The 18,144-nt window shown below is 51.6% G+C and overlaps 1 protein-coding gene across 2 annotated transcripts in view; it reads left to right on the forward strand.

Annotated features, from left to right (window-relative positions):
- Positions 1-18,144, forward strand: part of CHD5 (chromodomain helicase DNA binding protein 5) — a 36,379-nt gene that overhangs the window by 14,906 nt on the left and 3,329 nt on the right. The window contains exons 10-36 of one of the 2 annotated variants that reach the window (XM_050714891.1): positions 427-633; positions 720-931; positions 1,889-1,939; positions 3,252-3,383; positions 3,982-4,090; positions 4,642-4,833; positions 4,922-5,122; positions 5,520-5,657; positions 6,378-6,499; positions 6,971-7,144; positions 7,707-7,848; positions 8,058-8,189; positions 8,753-8,870; positions 9,392-9,516; positions 10,495-10,726; positions 10,817-10,942; positions 11,055-11,227; positions 12,142-12,316; positions 12,768-12,860; positions 13,367-13,455; positions 13,623-13,756; positions 13,954-14,098; positions 15,737-15,896; positions 16,061-16,140; positions 16,637-16,766; positions 17,458-17,547; positions 17,948-18,085. In XM_050714891.1, the coding sequence (XP_050570848.1) occupies positions 427-633; positions 720-931; positions 1,889-1,939; positions 3,252-3,383; positions 3,982-4,090; positions 4,642-4,833; positions 4,922-5,122; positions 5,520-5,657; positions 6,378-6,499; positions 6,971-7,144; positions 7,707-7,848; positions 8,058-8,189; positions 8,753-8,870; positions 9,392-9,516; positions 10,495-10,726; positions 10,817-10,942; positions 11,055-11,227; positions 12,142-12,316; positions 12,768-12,860; positions 13,367-13,455; positions 13,623-13,756; positions 13,954-14,098; positions 15,737-15,896; positions 16,061-16,140; positions 16,637-16,766; positions 17,458-17,547; positions 17,948-18,085 (3,820 nt within the window). The remainder of the gene's footprint in view (positions 1-426; positions 634-719; positions 932-1,888; positions 1,940-3,251; positions 3,384-3,981; positions 4,091-4,641; positions 4,834-4,921; positions 5,123-5,519; positions 5,658-6,377; positions 6,500-6,970; positions 7,145-7,706; positions 7,849-8,057; positions 8,190-8,752; positions 8,871-9,391; positions 9,517-10,494; positions 10,727-10,816; positions 10,943-11,054; positions 11,228-12,141; positions 12,317-12,767; positions 12,861-13,366; positions 13,456-13,622; positions 13,757-13,953; positions 14,099-15,736; positions 15,897-16,060; positions 16,141-16,636; positions 16,767-17,457; positions 17,548-17,947; positions 18,086-18,144) is intronic. The other variant, XM_035557566.1, reaches the window with a different exon arrangement.

Consider the following 18,144-nt stretch of genomic DNA (forward strand, 5'->3'; position numbering starts at 1 on the left):
TGGTTGTGCCTACGGCAGGTGACTGTTTTCAGGGTGAGTTAAGTGCAGTCAGGGCCCGAGCTCATCCAAGTCACCCACTTTGCCCTGCATGGTTCCCTCTGGCCTGGGGCCCCTCCGTGGGTGCTCTCCTCTTCTCCCTCCAGCAGCAGACCTGGTGTAGGCTCTGCCCAGGGGCTTGCTGCAGTCCTGTCTGTGCTCTCCCTGCTGCGGCTGGACGGCTGCAGTCTGCGTGGCGTCCCCAGACCCCTCCTGCCCTCCAGGTCCGTCCTTCCCCCTTACTGATGAGCTGCGGGACGTTGTGCCGTGTGGCTGCTCACACGGACCCTTGGGGCTCTGGGGCTGGAGGGAGGGATGGAGGGGGATCTGAGGCCTGACAGGGTTCCTGTTAAACTACGCGCTCTTGTGTATTTTCTTTTTCATCCTCAGTGCCCTCCTTTAAAGGGCAAAGTGCAACGCATCCTGCACTGGACCTGGAAGGAGCCTCCGGCCCCGCTCCCGTCCGCGCTGCCGGCCCCGGATGCGGAGCTGCCTCTCCCGCTGCCCAAGGTGCTGGAGGGCATCCCGGAGCGGGAGTTCTTCGTCAAGTGGGCAGGGCTCTCCTACTGGCACTGCTCCTGGGTCAAGGAGCTGCAGGTGAGCGTGGGGCTGGCCGCAGCGTGCCCTGGCCCGGGCTGTTCCCCTGCGGCCAGCGGGGTGACGGCAGCTCTGTCCTGCTGCAGCTGGAGCTCTACCACACGGTGATGTACCGCAACTACCAAAGGAAGAACGACATGGATGAGCCGCCGGCCTTCGACTACGGCTCTGGGGACGAGGACAGCCAGAGGGAGAAGCGGAAGAACAAGGACCCGCAGTATGCCAAGATGGAGGAGCGGTTCTACCGCTACGGCATCAAGCCCGAGTGGATGATGATCCACCGCATCCTGAACCACAGGTGAGGAGGAATGGGCAGCAGAAGGGTGCTGCCAGGGCGCCCAGATCCCTGCTGCTGCAGGCGCTGAGTGGTGTCAGTGGCAGCCAGGGCAGGGGCAAGACCTGCCACCCTCCCCATGCCCCCGCAGGCTTTGCAGCTGAAGCTTTGAGCGGCCACTCAGTCTTCTGTGCTGGTTTTCCCTTTGTGCACAGATCTTATTCTGATGGTCTGTGTGGTGAGCTGAGCTCCTGGGGCACCTGTCACACCCTGGGACACCTATTAACACTGCCAGCCGTGGGATTTCTGTGTCAAGCCTAATTTGTGGCAACTGTTAACTCCGCAGTAGCTGTCTGTGGTTTTGCTGAGGACTTGCTGGACATCTGGCTGGAGCTGCCTGTCAGGAGCAGCTGCCGTGCTGGCTGGGTTGTTCCAGCCCTGAATTCCACACGTACAGAGCTGCGGCAGTGACAGTGAAAGGCCATGCACGTTCAGCCCATGCGAGCGTGTTCCCAGTCTCAGGGCAGTGCCCAGTTTCTGGGGAGCAGCCTGAGCTGCCAGCTTGTTTGGGTGAAGGGAGGGTTGGCTGAGGTCTCCTCCCCAAGGCTGGAAGTTCTTGTCGTCCTTCTGCAAAACTGAGTTCTCAGTCTGATAGAATTTCAGCTGCTGGCTTGTTTCAAGGTTGCTGTCACCTTGGGGTGCTTGCTCCTGAGGTGATACCAGCACCAGCAGTGAATTGATGCCTTATTTTCACTTCAGTTATGTTGCACATTAATAATAGAGATAGTAAATTTTCCCAAAAGTTGGCTGCATAGAGTTGTTCCGTTCTTCCCAGATGTATTGTTTGGATCCCTGATGCAGCCTAATTATTCCATAAATTGCTGCTGCAGCCTGGTGATCAGGCTTTCTTCCATCGATTGTACCCTGTGGCTGCTATTGCCGACCTAAACTGCTTTTGAACACTGGTCCGTTTTTGTGTAGGTCATTTGTTCCTCTCAGAAGCCATGCAGCCCATCTGCATTCACATCAAAGGTAAGCTGGCAGCAGGGATCCGAGTATTACATGTACCTGGGAGGTGCATAATGCCCACTTACCTCCTCCTACTGCTGGGAGGAACTGTGCCACAGGAATTTGAACAAGTGCCTTACTCCGTGATGAAGCCTTGACGTTTGCATTTCCTTTGGGCAGAAGAAATACCCCGCACAGGAAATCTGCTGTGCAGTTATTTGTTTTTTTTACATCAAGCAGCTAGAAACACCTTTTTATTGAATTTCTGTATTTCAAGCGGCAACTTGAAATTTCAAGCAGCAACACTGCTGGGAGGCTGTTTGACAGAAAACAAATCTGTCTGGCTAATTTTCCTGCGAGCTTTACATTGTCTGCTAATAAGGCAAAGTTTATTTTCCCATAGGTATATAATTGGACTCTGGAGTGTGTTTGTTCATTTTTCAGCGTAACTGAAACTTCATCGAGTAGTGAATGCTACAGAAAAGAGAGTGAGCTCTGGTCTTCATCCAGTCCTGGTAAAATAGGAATATGGGGTTCAGTGAAATGGAAGAGAAGCCTTTAAAGCTTTTTCCATGGGAATGCCATCACCTGTGATAAACAACAGCAACTCCCTGTGCCAATATGGAATAAATATGTGTATAAAATAGACATTAATGTGCAGGTGTAGGTACGTGCTCTTTAGGGTGTGGACCAGTAGCTTGTTAACAGAGGCGAGAAGAACCATGCCGTATCACAGGCAACGTGGACAGAGCCTGTGGTGGCTTTTGGCTGCCAGCGCTGATTTAACATGCGCAGCAGATTGATGGGCATTTCTGCTGGAAACTGTCGATGCTTTCCTTATGGTTTTTTAGCTGTGCTTGGATGTCATGGAATGTATGCGAAAGCAGAGGATGACGTATCCGGTTCTGTGGAAGCAGATTATGGTTAGCTTTTTCCTTGGGATCATGTCTCCAGCTGATGAAGCCGTGGTGCTCCTCCAGGGGGATGCTCCTGGACTTGTTGCCCTTGGACATGCTGTCGCCACCCATGGCTGGCAGTAGTCCGTATTTATATGTGAACACGCAGTCATCTGCGTGGGAGAGAGATGGATATCTGTCATACAAACAGCTGTCTCTGGGGCTTCTTCTTTGGCAGACTCATATGTGAGTCTCCTGGGTTTGTGGGGACAGCCGTTGAGGAATTACCACGTCAGGTACTGTTGTGTGTAGGGTTTCTTGTCTCAAAGGATTTTCATTTCAAAGTGGGCATTGTGCCAATACTGTGAAATGCACACGCAGGCTGTTTTCATCACTTTTTTTTCGTTTCATTGATATGTTTTATGTGGTATGTATTATAGCTTCGATAAAAAGGGAGACATTCATTACCTGATCAAGTGGAAAGATCTGCCGTATGACCAGTGCACCTGGGAGATTGATGAGATAGACATTCCGTACTACGAAAACCTCAAGCTCCTCTACTGGAATCACAGGTACGAGCCATCCAGGCAGTGTGACCGCAGTTGGTGCGTGTTGCAGCCCGGGAGGGTCGTGCAGACCTGTAGCTGCCTGCTTGGGCATTTCAGATGACCAATGATTTGTAGGTGTTACCCTTCTTGAGCACACCGCAGCCACTTGCAGGGACCTCTTTTCAGAGAGTGGTTGCTGAGCACTTTCTGAAAGCTGGGGCTTGGTAAGGTCTCTCATGGAAGTGCTCCACCAGCCAGGACTGCCTTGAAATCCTGTCTGTTGGCTGTTTTCCAGCCTATGCTCCCCTTTTCCTACATTCATACTGCTGGAAATATTCACAGCCTCACTGTGCTTCATGGAGGCTCCGTGATGCTGCTGTGTATATGTTGTGGGGGAAAAATATAATGCTCCGATGAGATTGCTGTCCTTCATTTTGGCTGACGTTGCAAGGACTGTTGGAAGGGGATAATTAACGCTCCATGAGTGCCCATGGGAACCGGGCCAGAAAAGCTCCTGTGGGGAAACAGGCAGTGGAATTTGAGAGGCATTTCTAACCCCTGGCTTGGAGACCGGGAGACAAATGTCTGTCTGCCTTTTCCCGATGAGCGCTCGCTGTTTCAGGGAGCTGATGCTGGGGGAAGACACACGCCCTCTAAAGAAGCTGAACAAGAAAGGGAAAAAGCTGAAGGAGGAGAAGCTAGAAAAGCCTCCAGAAACTCCTCTTGTTGATGTAAGTAAGAACGGTGGGTTCAGCACGAGGGTGTGTGAGCCCACCAAAAGGAAGGTCTCTCTGTGTCCCAAGCCTGTTACATTTTTACGTTTTTCTTCTTTAGTTCCTTCAGAGATGGTTTTTCTTTGTTTCTTTATTTTTTTTTTTTCATTTGAAGCTCTGGGGTCCTTCACCCTGTGCACAAGGATGTTTGGGGTCTCTTTTCCCCAAACCTGTGCAGGTCTCACATGCACAGGGAGAGCTGGACGTGTGCTGTGAAAGGCCTGGATCACTCCTTGCAGACTTTTACGGTGGGAGGAAAGAGTCAAGGAGAGGAGGCTGTCAGGCTGTCCTTCTGTCTTGCACAGCTGCCTGAGGGCTGGTGCTGCACTGTGCTGGGTCCTGTGGTGGCACGCAGCAAAGCCCTGCATGCTGGGCACAGCAGCACCTGTGCTAAGGGGCAGGGCTGTGTCTGCGTCTCTTTTGGGGCTGTTCTGTGTCACAAGGAGGGATGTGCTTGACTGCAGAGAAGGGAGAGGGAATCGATTACTGCTCTGTGTCTTTTTGTTCAGCCTACAGTTAAGTTTGACAAACAGCCGTGGTACATTGATGCTACGGGAGGCACTCTCCATCCTTACCAGCTGGAAGGGCTCAACTGGCTGAGATTTTCCTGGGCCCAAGGGACTGATACAATCCTGGCTGATGAGATGGGGCTGGGGAAGACGGTGCAGACCATCGTGTTCTTGTATTCCCTGTACAAGGAGGTGAGCGCACAGCAGTCCCTGGGATGGCTATGAGCTGCTCAGCCTCCTGGTACGGAGTGAGCAGCTTGGGCTTTGTCTCCCTGAGCAGGGCCACTCGAAAGGGCCGTACCTGGTCAGTGCCCCACTCTCCACCATCATCAACTGGGAGCGTGAGTTTGAGATGTGGGCGCCTGACTTCTACGTCGTGACCTACACAGGGGACAAAGAAAGCCGGTCGGTCATCCGGGAAAATGAGTTCTCTTTTGAAGACAATGCCATCCGCAGTGGGAAGAAGGTCTTCAGGATGAAGGTAGGGGCTAAGTCTGTATGCTGCCCCTCTCTTCACCGTCAGTACGAAGGGGAGAGGGCCAAATGACATCCAGAGAGGGAGGTGTCCCTTATCAGCTGTTTTCCAGAGAGAGAAGCTGACACCATTTATAAATGTAGATGTCTGGCAGAAATCTCCACAGCCCATCATACCTTTTTCTGTTTCTGTAATCCCTGCTTCATTCTAACGTTCAGATGGATGTAGCTTCTGCTGGCGTGACTCATGCCTGGGCCCTGCTGCTGATGCCATTGCAGTGCAGTACGAGCAGCCCCTGTTTTTGGGTTACAACTGGTGTCACTTGCAGCAGCACCACAAGGTGGAGGCTGTACTATTTCCTGCCCTCTTGTAACCTGGCTTTTCTCTTCCTCTGCTCCACCAGAAGGAAGCCCAAATCAAGTTCCATGTCCTGCTCACCTCCTATGAGCTGATCACCATTGACCAGGCGGTGCTGGGCTCGATAGAATGGGCCTGTCTGGTGGTGGATGAAGCACACAGGCTGAAGAACAACCAGTCCAAAGTAGGTAGCAGACATTTGTGAGCAATTCTTCCAACCCAGTGCTGCTGCTGTTGCTGCAGGGATACAATGCCACCCCACGCAGCCAGTCTCTTGCTCTGCACTTTGCTGCTTGGGATGAAAGATGTCCTCAGCTTGCACAGGCTCTGCCCAGGGCATGTTTCAGTGGGATTTCTCTCTCTAACGCCTTCTCGCATTAGAGAGCCATCAGTAGTGAGCTGGGTGGCAGCCTGGCTGGTGGTGCCAGCAGCAGGCTCGGGGCAGTGAGCCTGCCTGGTGGTGGATGAAGCGCGGGCTGAAGAGCTCTGCTTGCCCCCGCAACAGCATGGAGCCAGCGGGCAGACAGGCAGGGAAGTGTCTGATGCATGCAGGAGTTTCACATATTTTATGTTCAGTGCTCCAGCTCTGCATGCAAAAGATGCGAGGTTGGTTGTTTTAAACGAAGGGGAGATGCCATTGGTGCTTTTTAAGCAGAACACACAGTGGAGCGTTTTATTGTGTTTTGATTTTTGAGAAAAAGCAATTTGCCTTTTTTTTTTTTTTTTTGAATAAGTGGGGATGGCTCTGAGCAGGACATGCAGGCTGTGGTCTGGCTTTGCATGCCTGGTGGGGAGAAGAGGTCACTGCCGAGTTTCCATGTGTGCACTCTGCAGATCCAAGAGTTCCCAGATGATTTGTCGGTTCCCCTGAGTTCTTTTAACCTAACGTGATTTCTTTTCCAAGTTCTTTAGAGTATTAAATAGCTACAAGATTGATTACAAGCTGCTGCTCACCGGGACTCCACTCCAGAACAACTTGGAAGAGCTCTTCCACTTGCTCAATTTCCTGACTCCTGAGAGGTTTAAGTAAGTTGCACAAGTTCTCTCCCTGGAAAGGGAGAACAGCCTGGATGTGATCCTTGTTGGCCAGTGGGGGTTTTTCAGGGCTCCTGTCTGTTTGGTAGTGCCTGGATGCAATTACTGCTGTGTGAACGTCACTGATCTGCATGGCAGGTCGTTGGCAAAGCACATTGTCCCAGTGGTTGGCCATAACAGCCACACACACATTTTATGTGAGGCCAGATTTTATTTATGTTGAGTACTATTTTTTGGGCCCTGCGTGTAGGTACTGCTTTCCTGTCAGTCAGGTCCTCTTTCTGTGGAGACAGTGGTATTTTGGGGAATTTGTGCTTTAGCTCTGCTCAGATACGGGCACGGGAGTGTTACAGCATTGTATGCAATAAGAACTTTTCACTTGTGCTTAAATCGTAAAGAAACAGATTTCTTTACCCTTGCACGTCCCTTTTGCTTAGTGCTGTGTTGTGGCTGCTTTCACAGTAACCTGGAAGGATTCCTGGAGGAGTTTGCAGACATCTCCAAGGAGGACCAGATCAAAAAGCTCCATGACCTGCTGGGTCCCCACATGCTGCGGCGGCTCAAGGCGGATGTGTTCAAGAACATGCCGGCCAAGACAGAGCTGATAGTGAGAGTGGAGCTGAGCCAAATGCAGAAGTGAGTAACAACATTGCAGCAGGCTGTGCCTGGCTCCCCTGGGGCAGTGTGGCTACCTTCCCTCCTGCTGCTTCATCTGTCTGCAGCACGAGGTGGCAGTGGGGCTCGATGGGTCAGAGAAACCCCTCTGTTACCAGACCCCCTGTGAGAAGAGCTGGAGTCTTTTATGTGCCACTGGGGGGGGCTCAGTCTGGCTAAACTGGGCTCCATGTAGTCCCAGCTGCTCTGCAGGAGGTGCTTGATACACGGCAGGCTGTTTTGCAGGGAAAGGCGCGTTGCTTCTTGCTCTCACCATGGGGCAAAGCTCCGCGTACACCCAGCAGCAGGGAGCATTCCTGGCTGCTGTGCCCCCGATCCCATCTCACTTCCAGGGGCTGTGGTGTCCGCAGAACAGCCGAACAGACCTGGCCCCAGGCTGGGGATGCTGAACCATCATTAAGAAAAAAAGTCCCTGTACCAAATATCCCTTTTGAGCTCCATTGACTTAATTGGAGTTTGTCGGTGCCATCTGATTTTTGCCAGGCCCATAATACCAGTGTCTGTCCCATCCCCATCTGTGCAGGAAGTACTACAAGTTCATACTGACAAGGAATTTTGAAGCCCTGAATTCAAAAGGTGGAGGGAACCAGGTCTCACTGCTCAACATCATGATGGATCTGAAGAAGTGCTGTAATCACCCGTACCTCTTCCCTGTGGCTGCGGTGGTACGTGAACTTACTTTGCACTGTGGGACGTCTCACGGAGTGCTGTGTGTAATCCATCAGTGGGGTTGTTTCCATGTTCTGTCTTTGGTTAGAGGTGTGGGTTTTGGTGTGAGCGATTTGATATAAATATTTTGTTTTTGCAGTGCATGTGAGTTTCTCCCTGAAGTTACTGAATGTTTTACTCAAGGCTAACCAGAATGTCTTCACAGGAGGCTCCAGTTCTGCCCAATGGATCTTATGATGGAAATTCTTTGGTTAAATCTTCTGGGAAACTGATGCTGCTCCAAAAGATGCTGAAGAAGTTACGGGATGGGGGTCACAGAGTTCTGATCTTCTCCCAGGTGAGCAGTGTGGAAGGGCTAGTGAGGAACCTTAAAAAATTGCTGAAGGATTTTTTTGTTCTATATGAGTATTTTGTTAGGTACAGATAGAGGTAGGTGGAAGAGCTGCTGACAGCTTATATCGCAGTGTGACGCCTTGGCAGTCACGGTGGATGGACTGCATTCGTCTCTCTCCTGAGGGAGTCCCTGTAATGTTTAAAACCTCTTTTTATCTGTGGATAAAAGAGAGAGAGTAGTAATAGCGCTTCCCCTTGGGGAAGGCCGTTCAGACATAATGCCCTCGTGTTGGCAAAGCTGCCTCTAGAGGATGAGACGTGAGAGCTGCTCCTCTGCAGTACCCTGCTGTTTGCAGGGCTGCTGCCCACCGTGACCTTCAGGCTGTGGCCATGAGCCCGGCAGTGGCTCCAGGGCACACGGTGGGATGTGGGGAGCGCGGTTTGTGCCTCGGGGTGCCGCTGTTTGCAGCAGTGTCCCCCAGCCCTGGGCACGGCCAGGCTCTCTGCGGCACGGTTCCTGCGTGGGCCGTGCAGAGCTGCTCACACCCTGGTTGCCTCGTCCTGCAGATGACAAAGATGCTGGACTTGCTGGAGGACTTCCTGGAGTACGAAGGCTACAAGTATGAGCGGATAGATGGGGGCATCACCGGAGGCTTGCGCCAGGAAGCCATAGACAGGTTTAACGGTACTTGCTTTTCTTCCCTTGGAGGAGCAGGTGCAGGCAGTGCACGCTGGGGTGGATTTACGGCAGCAGCCAGCAGCAGGGTCAGGCTGCCTGTGCCTGAGGAGCCCCCGCTCGCACAGAACAGGCGGTGCGTGGGGTTGCACACACGTCTGTCGTGCAGCTCTCTGAAAATTCAGTGTCCTGATGCTCAGCGTAGGGCTGTTCCTACCACGTGGTTAAGCCCCTCCAGTGGTGTCTGAGCCTGGTAATGACAGCCTGTTTGGCTTGAAAGACTTGGCATTTTCCTTCAAGGCCTCAGTAGACTGCAGAGCTTCCCCTTCAGGTCTGGAGCTGTATTTTCTCCAATAACTGATTTCCAGGCAGTGATGTATTTTTACTGCTTGCCTACCTTGTCTGTTGCTTGTTGGCTTAGACTGATGATTCCTGATGTTTTATAACTGAAGCACGGTACTGCACCTTTCCAAGTAAGCCAAGCTCCTCTCTGTCTCATCTTTCACCACCTGTGGGTTTGTCTTTCTCAGCTCCTGGTGCTCAGCAGTTCTGCTTTCTCCTCTCTACCCGCGCCGGTGGTCTGGGCATAAACCTTGCTACAGCCGACACAGTCATTATTTATGATTCTGACTGGAATCCCCACAATGACATCCAGGTTTATTACTTTTTCTTTTCCTTCCAGTATAGTAAGTACCTTTCTGGCTGGGCCCTCTGTTTCCACATTCTGCCCACTGAAATGAGCTGCTGACACCTTCTGCAGTGTTTGCAGGGCACGTTTCTGTTCAGGAGCCCCCTTCCCAGTACCGCTGCCCTTGGCCTGGCCTGTCTGTGGTGTGGGGGAGGACTGGGCATAAAACTGGCTTTCCTTCACAGGCTTCTTGTTCTCTCCTGCTGCTTGTTTGCAACCAGGTGTCTCCTCCTGTTTTGGGGACCTTCCACTTGTGTTTCCAAAAGCCTCTGGTGAACAGTAGCTAATGACTGACCACCAGTGGGAAATGGCAGCTGGAGAGGCTGAGCAGCAAATGCCTCTAAAAATAATGGAAAAGTGAAGACAAATTCTTTTACTTCCCATGCATCCTGGCTGAGAGGAGATCCTCTCCAGAGTTGCCCATCTGTGCCAGCATTTCCTTTCCCTGAGTCTTTGGCAAGAGGGTGTGCTGGTACAGGGCGGTGAAGGAGAAGTAAGGGCTTGGTGAATCTGCAGGTAGAGGGTTCCTAGGAGGAATGTCTCTACACTGCCTGCCTTCAGACCCTTCAGTTAGAGGCCTATACTAGGGAGCTGGTTTGCCTGCAGTCAGTGCTGGGGGAAGGAGAACTCCCACAAAGCCTTCAGGTTGTCTCTGAGGAGCCTCTTTTGCTCCACTGCCCTGTAGCAGCTGTATGTTGAACTGAACTTTGGTCTTGCTGGTGCCTTTTGTGCCCTGGAGGGATCAGAAACTTGGCCTCCTTGTGTGGCGTGGTGGGGTGCCATCCTTGACAGCAGCGGGGAACAGTTCCCAGCTTTGTCCTCAGCACTGGGGACCTCACTTCTGGGAGAGAGGGGCTCCTCCGGCTGGGGTCTGGGGCCAGGCTGGAGTCTCTGATCAGGCTGACTGCGAACGAGCTGCTCTGCAGCTTTGTTCTCTGCCTGCAGGCGTTCAGCAGAGCTCACCGCATCGGGCAGAACAAGAAGGTGATGATCTACCGCTTTGTGACGAGAGCCTCTGTGGAGGAGCGGATCACCCAGGTGGCCAAAAGGAAGATGATGCTCACCCACTTGGTTGTCCGTCCTGGGCTTGGCTCAAAGTCGGGCTCCATGACCAAGCAGGAGCTGGATGACATCCTCAAGTTCGGGACAGAAGAGCTCTTCAAGGATGATGTGGAAGGTGAGGTTGGGAGGGAGCTGGGGGTGCTCTGAGCGAGGCAGGTCCCTGTCCGAGCTGCCGGGGCTCACTCCTGTGTTCTTACGCTTGCAGGCATGGTGTCTCAGGGACAGCGGATCGCCATGCCGGATGCTGTCACCCCTTTCTCTGACACGCTGTCAACCAAAGGGGGTGCGATGACTCCTGGCATGAAAAAAAAGCATGGTGGCACCCCTCCAGGTCTGTAGCCCCCAGTGCTTGGGCGACTCGGCTCTGTGTCCAACCTGAGCTCTCCTCTCTCTGGGGCCAGGTGTGGTGATTTGCCTTCTGTTCCCTGCACTTTGCTCTCCAGGTGACAATAAGGATGTGGATGACAGCAGTGTGATCCACTATGACGATGCTGCTATCTCTAAGCTTCTGGACCGAAACCAGGATGCAACTGATGACACTGAGCTGCAGAACATGAACGAGTATCTGAGCTCCTTTAAAGTGGCCCAGTATGTTGTGAGAGAAGAGGATGGTGTGGTAATGTGATTAGTATCACGTCTTATAATCACATCTCTGTGTGTCCCTCCATATGTACGTCTTCCTCTCCCTTTCTTGTTCTTGCAAGTGGTTCTCTGCAGTGGTTCTCTGACCTGTTATGGACTCTCAGTAGTACCTGGGTTTCTCTGGGCCTCCTTTCCCATCGGAAAAAGGACATCGTAGAGGCCCGATAAACGTTTAAGATGGAAGCAATAAGGATATCCAGGTGCTGGTGGGCTGGGTCTCCCAGGAACCTGAGGAGCTGTGAAATGGCCACGCTGATAGATATGTTTCTGGTGTTGGGTCCCTTGCCTGTGAGATAGCTCTTGTGGTTCTTCCCACAGCTGCAGGATGCGATATTGCCACCAGCACGTAGGCACTTTGTTCTGTCCCTCTGAAGGCTGTTCCTGGAGACTGAGAGCAGGCATGGTGCTGCTTATGTACTGTATTGCTGTCTTTTATTTTCCCAGTAGCTAACGGACTTTCTTCCTTCATCTGTCTCTCAAGTCTGTAGGAGGCTGCTGTTCTGGGAAATCTCTGCACATCTGTAGTTTTTCCCTAGGCCTGAGCATGGGCTCTGCAGGGCAGGATGGGTGGCAGTGTTTGTAGGGGCTGTTTCTAGGTACAGATGGCTGGCTGGGAGGTTGTCTCAGCCCTTTGACAGCCGGCACCGAGGTCAGTACATTTGGGCAAAAACACAGGTGAGATTTTGAGTGTGTATATACAAGTAGAGCAGAGTGAAGGCAGTAGACCACTGGGTGGTCAAAGCACGTCTGAAAATCTTGTTTGCCAGCAAATGGCTCAGTGCCCTCCATTCCTCTTTCCCTGGAGTGCAGTTAGAAGACAGGCAGCAGTGTGACGTGGGGAGGTCTGCAGCTCCCGTCTTGACAAGCCTCTTGTCTTTTGCTTTGCAGGAGGAGGTGGAACGTGAGATCATCAAGCAAGAGGAGAATGTGGACCCCGACTACTGGGAGAAGCTACTGCGGCACCACTACGAGCAGCAGCAGGAAGATCTGGCCAGGAACCTGGGGAAAGGGAAGAGAATCCGCAAGCAGGTCAATTACAATGATGCCTCGCAGGAGGACCAAGGTACGGCCTCAATTGCTCAGCTGCCACGTGGGCTCAGGGGTGGGTAGCAGGCCCTGCGGGCTTGCTTCTCAAGAACTGCACACACAGGTTCTCCAATGAACACAGTGGCTGTATTTCGGTGCTCAGCCTTTCTCTGCAGTTTGATAGACTGCCCGGATCTGTGCTTCCCAAATTCCGAAACTTTATTTTTGTCTGTAACTGTTTTTGCAGGAAGAATTTAGGAAAAAACATGTCCGTGGGCAAAATACTTATTTTTTCTGTATAGGATAATAATAGCTCTGGAATAGTTGAGATTGTGATTTCCTGTTTATTTTTGTGTCTTTCTCTCTTGCTGCCTGGTGCTGGATGCTGGTTGCACCAGTCTGTGGCAGACTCTCACCTGTCCTGCTGTCACTCCTGGGCAGGCTTGCGGAGTCTTCTCTGCTAACCTTGCCTCCCTTGTGGTCTGCAGAGTGGCAGGACGAGCTCTCTGACAACCAGTCTGAGTACTCCATTGGCTCTGAGGATGAGGATGAAGACTTTGAAGAGAGACCAGAAGGTCAGAGTGAGTTAAATCATTTAATACTCCACAGTATTTGGCTCTGCAGGACCTTCAGTGGTAGCCTATGATCTGGGGCTGGCTGGCACTCCAATGCAACAGGAATGTCTGGGCTGGAGGGACTGGCTTGCTTCGTAGCCTCCGTTCTGAGGGAGGTATTCCAGCTCACCCTGTGAGGTGAGGTGATTTCCAGGGCAGGAAACATGACCTGCTCTTCTCCTCACTGACTGTTGCAAGACCTTGGTCTGATCCTTGCGGTAGAAGGATCTAGACCACAAGAGTAACAGGCATGGTATTCCCTTGCCTGGTAAGTGCTGAAGAGTGCCCCTGGCTTGGGGAGGCCAGCGTGATGGGTGAGGGGGACTCTGCACCTTTGCTGTTGGTCTGTGCAGGTTCTGCTCCCATCAGCAGGGAGTACAGGAAGCTTGGAGCACAGGGCCATCAGCATCTGCACTTTGACCGTCCTTCCTTGTTGGCTGGGCATGTTCATCACTTAGGCTGCTTGACTCTAGGTGGCAGGAGACAATCACGAAGACAGCTGAAGAGTGACCGAGACAAACCTCTCCCTCCTTTGCTGGCAAGAGTTGGGGGGAATATTGAGGTGAGTGTCAGCATTGGCCAGAGCACGTCTGATGTCTGTCTGTCCTCATTCATGCTGGGTCACCAGCATCAGTCCTGGTTCAGCACGTGTAACAGCTGTGAGGCTCTGAGATGCCGCGTATTTTCAAGGCCACATTGTGATCACAGTGACACGTCTGCTCCCTGCAGGTTCTCGGGTTCAATGCCCGTCAGCGCAAGGCTTTCCTGAACGCTATCATGCGGTGGGGCATGCCACCCCAGGATGCCTTCAACTCTCACTGGCTGGTCCGGGATCTGCGAGGGAAGAGCGAGAAAGAGTTCAGGTACAGTGGTCCCAGGCAGGCGTGGTGAGGTCTGTCCCAGGCTCTGCACTGCGTTTGTTACACGCAGCTTCTTCCTGCCGTGTGCCTGGCGGTGGAACTCTGCCCTTGCCCTCTGGTGAAAGCAGACGGTTTGGGTGCTTTGCTCAGCAGGGGGTTTGTGGTCTAGGCTAGACCATGCTTTGGCTTTCCTTCTGCAGGGCATACGTCTCTCTGTTCATGAGACATTTATGTGAACCTGGAGCAGATGGTGCTGAAACCTTTGCAGATGGCGTTCCCCGGGAAGGGCTGTCACGCCAGCACGTGCTGACTCGGATAGGAGTTATGTCACTAGTAAGGAAGAAGGTGGGTGAGTAAAATTTTAAATGTGCCATTTCAGGTATGTTCTGGACACTTGGGGGTTTCATTAGCTGATAAATGCCTCCTTGCCAGGGATCCCCTCACTGAATCTCCAAGACTCCATGCACATCTGTTTTTGTCAAAGATGTATGTGATGGTAATGCAAACTGCCTTTCAAATCCTGCCACTTCTTTCTCCTGAAGGCATATAGGATGAGAGGCATTTCATAGCCTGTGAGACAAAAAAAGATCACACTGGAGATTTGTTCAGCCTCCCCAGAGCTGTGAGTCTCAGCGCAATGGGGTCAAATGTCCCTGGCAGGGTGGGTGTGGTGACCCTGCTACTTAGTGAATCTGCCTGTAAAGCAGCCTGAACATACAGGGTCTGCAGTGCTGGGCTAGAAAAGTCAGGAAGAGAGGCTCTTCTAGGCTTTAGTTTGCTCCAGACTGGGTGGGAATACCACAGCCCTGTCTGTGGTATTTTAGTGATCTAGGTCAGTTGGAGGTAAAGTGCACACTTGGCAAAAAATCATGAGAAAATCACATTTTGAACTTGCAAAAATTCTTAGATTTATAGTTTTTTTTTTCATTTCAGATGGGACTATTATGGTCACCTCTCAGACCTCCTGTACTGTACAGGCCAGAGATTTTCACTTGCAGAGTCTTGCATTGTGCCCAGCATCTTGTTGAACCAAAGCATGTCTTTTAGAGAGACATCCAGCCTTGATTTGGGACTGAACTCAGCTAGTTTCTCTGTTGTGTGGCTAATCCCAGGCATGTGCTGACCCCACAGATACCAGCAGTTAGTCAGGTTTTGAGGAGGAGATGTATGCTCAGCTGTCTTGCAGAATTGGACATCCACAGATTGCAAGTGATGGGTTGCCAAATCCATTGCTGAGACTCCTTTTTCGTCAGTATGGTTCCCCACATCACAATCCAGGTGTCAACAAGGGAGACAATGAGTTGTCCTAGGGAGTCCTTTAGGTGATCAGAGAAGTGGTCACAGCGTGGCAATGAGGAAAGGCAAATGGTGAGGGTGACAGCGCTTGTTTTTGGCTGTGTCTTGAGCACTGACTATTACTTTGCTGGGTAGGGAGAGTGGGAAATTGCTACCTAGGGAATGGGACATACAGGGGAGGCTCTGTGGAAAAGGGAGAGGGCAGAGAGGCCCCAGAGGCTAGGGCTGTAAACCCACTGCATGAGCACTCCCAGCAGCCAGGTACAGCTCACCCTGCATGTGTGCAGAGGCTTTGCGTGAGCACTGGCATGGTCACCAGCATGCTGCCGTTCTGTCGCGCCCCTGCCCCGGAGCCGTGTCCGCAGTGTAACTCAGTGCTTCTCCCTCATGTCTGCAAAGCCACCACGGCCGCAGCAGACCTGCTGGAACACGGGGAGCTTTCTGTGTAAACATAGTGTCTGCTGCCTTGGGCAGGGAGAGACTGGTACAGGGCAGCTGGTGGAGGTGCTGCTGAGACCCGGGAGTCTGGAGGGCAGCAGGGCATGGACATCTCACGCTGGTGTGAACAGTGGCATCTGCTGCTCAGCAAAGTGTGCCACTACTGGCAGGCACAGAAGTGCCCCGAGACAGACTGTTACTGTGCCGCCGCCTGTCTGTGTTTGACTTGATGGCATGCGTCTGCCCCAGGTCCAGGAGTTTGAGCATGTCAACGGGAAGTACAGCACCCCAGATCTGATTCTTGAAGGCCCAGAGAGCAAGAAGTCCAGTGAGATTGTTTCTTCAGATCCCAACACCCCTGTCCCGGCCAGCCCAGCGCATATGCACCCAGGACCTCTTACCCTTGCAGGTAAATGTGCATGCGGGCTTCCAAGTGATTGTGACTTCCGTCTGGCTTAGGAAGGGAGGTGGAACAAGGCATCAGAAGGTTTTGCAGGTATCTGCCTGGCACTGTGCAGTTGGCAAAGTCCAGGGGTCCCTGTCAACAGCTTCCTTGCTTTGCTGCTGTTACAGAAAAAATAGAAACACAACTTGGATTCCAAGAGGAAAAGGAACAAGTGGAGCAGAAACCCAAGAAGGTGTCTGACAGCCAGGTAGGGTGGCTTTTTTCAGCATCTCCTCCGGGAGGCCTTTTCATGGCCTGCCTGGGAACTTGGAGCACTACCGAGAAATGGGCAATGCTGGGCTGAGTGCTGCACGTGCTCTCCTTTCCTGGGCTCCAGCCTTTCCCCTTCTTGGAGTGCAAAGTTACAGGCATTTCATGCTGTCACTGCTCTGGGAGTCATGCAGGAGCTGAGATCTGTGAAACCAGGCCAGCATTAGCAGCCCTGAAATATCCCGGCTGCATGCTCCCATGAGTTTCTGCAGTCTTTTCCTATCTGGACTGACTAGACTTCGCTTCCACACAAACACAAAATCTTGTGGAGGAAGTGTGGGGAGAGAATTGGTCACGATCCTAAGCCCACGCCACTACCCAGCAGACTCGGTAGAGTTGGGGTAATGGGTTTCTTGGGAAACGCTGCAGCATTGCTCAGGAAAAAAACCATGTCCCTCTGACTGCTGGGCTAAGTGCGGATGCTTTACATTAAGGTGCCTGCAAGTGCTGAGAAGGTGGAAAGTGAAGAGCACCAAGAAAGCTGTGAAAGCAAAGAGAAACTGAAGGAAGAGAAACAAGAGGAGGGTGAAAAGGCTGAGCCTTCTCCCGAGCCTTTAGTGAAAGGTGAGTCTCTCTGTGGCACAGAAGAATGCGATCCCCAAGTGCAGACTCCATTCTGAGCAGCCTTTGGTACATTTGTGAGGGCTGTGACACTTACCAGTGACATTGATGTGTGCTGGAGAAATTCTTCACCTAAAGTCACACAGACACTGGAGCGTGACCGTGACAGCCTCAGGTATGCTATTGCTCCTGACAGGCTTTCCCTCTGGTGGGAAGCTCTGGCACTTGCGTCTTGCTTTGGTCTTCCTCTTCTCCAAATCACAGTGGAAAACCTGGATGTCGCAGTGTCCCACAGAAATTCCTGAAAAAAAGTCTTCCCGTTGAACTTCCAGTTTGTTGTTTAGATAATGACAGAACATTATCACAAATGTAATCTACGCTGTAATACTAAAGCATTAGTTTAGTATAATGTGCAAATCAAAACAAATCAAAAGTAAGTTATGCGAAATGCTCATTTTGGGGGGCATTTTCTTTTATAATAAGGTGTTCCGCTAGATATCTTGAGTAAGAGGGAAAGTTAAATATATTTTCTTGATAAAATTCAGAATAATATTGTTTGAAGTTGTTTTTTGAACAACTTGAACGTACATAAAATATAATTCCTTTACCCTAAAAGGTAAAGTGTATCCAGATGTTGTTCCCTGAAGAGCATTTTCATGTCAAGTTTTTCTCACAGTCCCGTTCCCTTCTACAGATGAGGGAATTCAAGAAAAAGAGAAGCCTTTGGAAAAGCCGGAGTTGAACAGTAGTCCTGGTAAAGGGGAGGACAAGGAAGTCAAACCAGGTAAGGTGCAAGAAGGCTTTTTCGAGAGAAGTGGCATGAAGTGCCCTGGTGGGCGGGTCTCGAAAGCAAGGCGGGTGTCTGGCACAGAGGCAGGGGCAGGCATCTTCAGGGTGTTGGTGAGGACAGCTGTCAGCACCTGCAGCAGTTAATGCATTGTGGTGATGCTCAGAAGCCAGGGGGCCCCAGACCCTGTTACAGTGGGCATTGCCTGTACTTGTGAAAACAATAGGAGCTGCTGGAAGGAGCAGACGGTCAGCAGCTGTGGAGCAGAAAGTGGGCTGGTTGGTTTCCCAACTTTAGCGGGGAGTTCCTCATGCAGTTAATAGGGCAGTGATGACACCGATCAGTCTTTTGTCTGAGTAAATTTAGACAGGCATAATTTTGTGTGTTTGCCAAGCAGAGGATACCAAGGTGGAAGAGAAGGAGCAAAGCGAGACTCAGCAAAACGGTGACAAAGAAGAAGAAGAGGATGGAAAGAAGGATGACAGAAATGTGAACTTCAGATTCATGTTCAACATCGCTGATGGTGGCTTTACAGGTAACAGCAAGAGACGAGGCATTTTAAAAGGTCTGTGAACTTGAATGTTCTACAGTCTC

Source organism: Cygnus atratus, chromosome 21 (genome assembly GCF_013377495.2).
Source record: "Cygnus atratus isolate AKBS03 ecotype Queensland, Australia chromosome 21, CAtr_DNAZoo_HiC_assembly, whole genome shotgun sequence".
Classification (NCBI taxonomy): domain Eukaryota; kingdom Metazoa; phylum Chordata; class Aves; order Anseriformes; family Anatidae; genus Cygnus; species Cygnus atratus.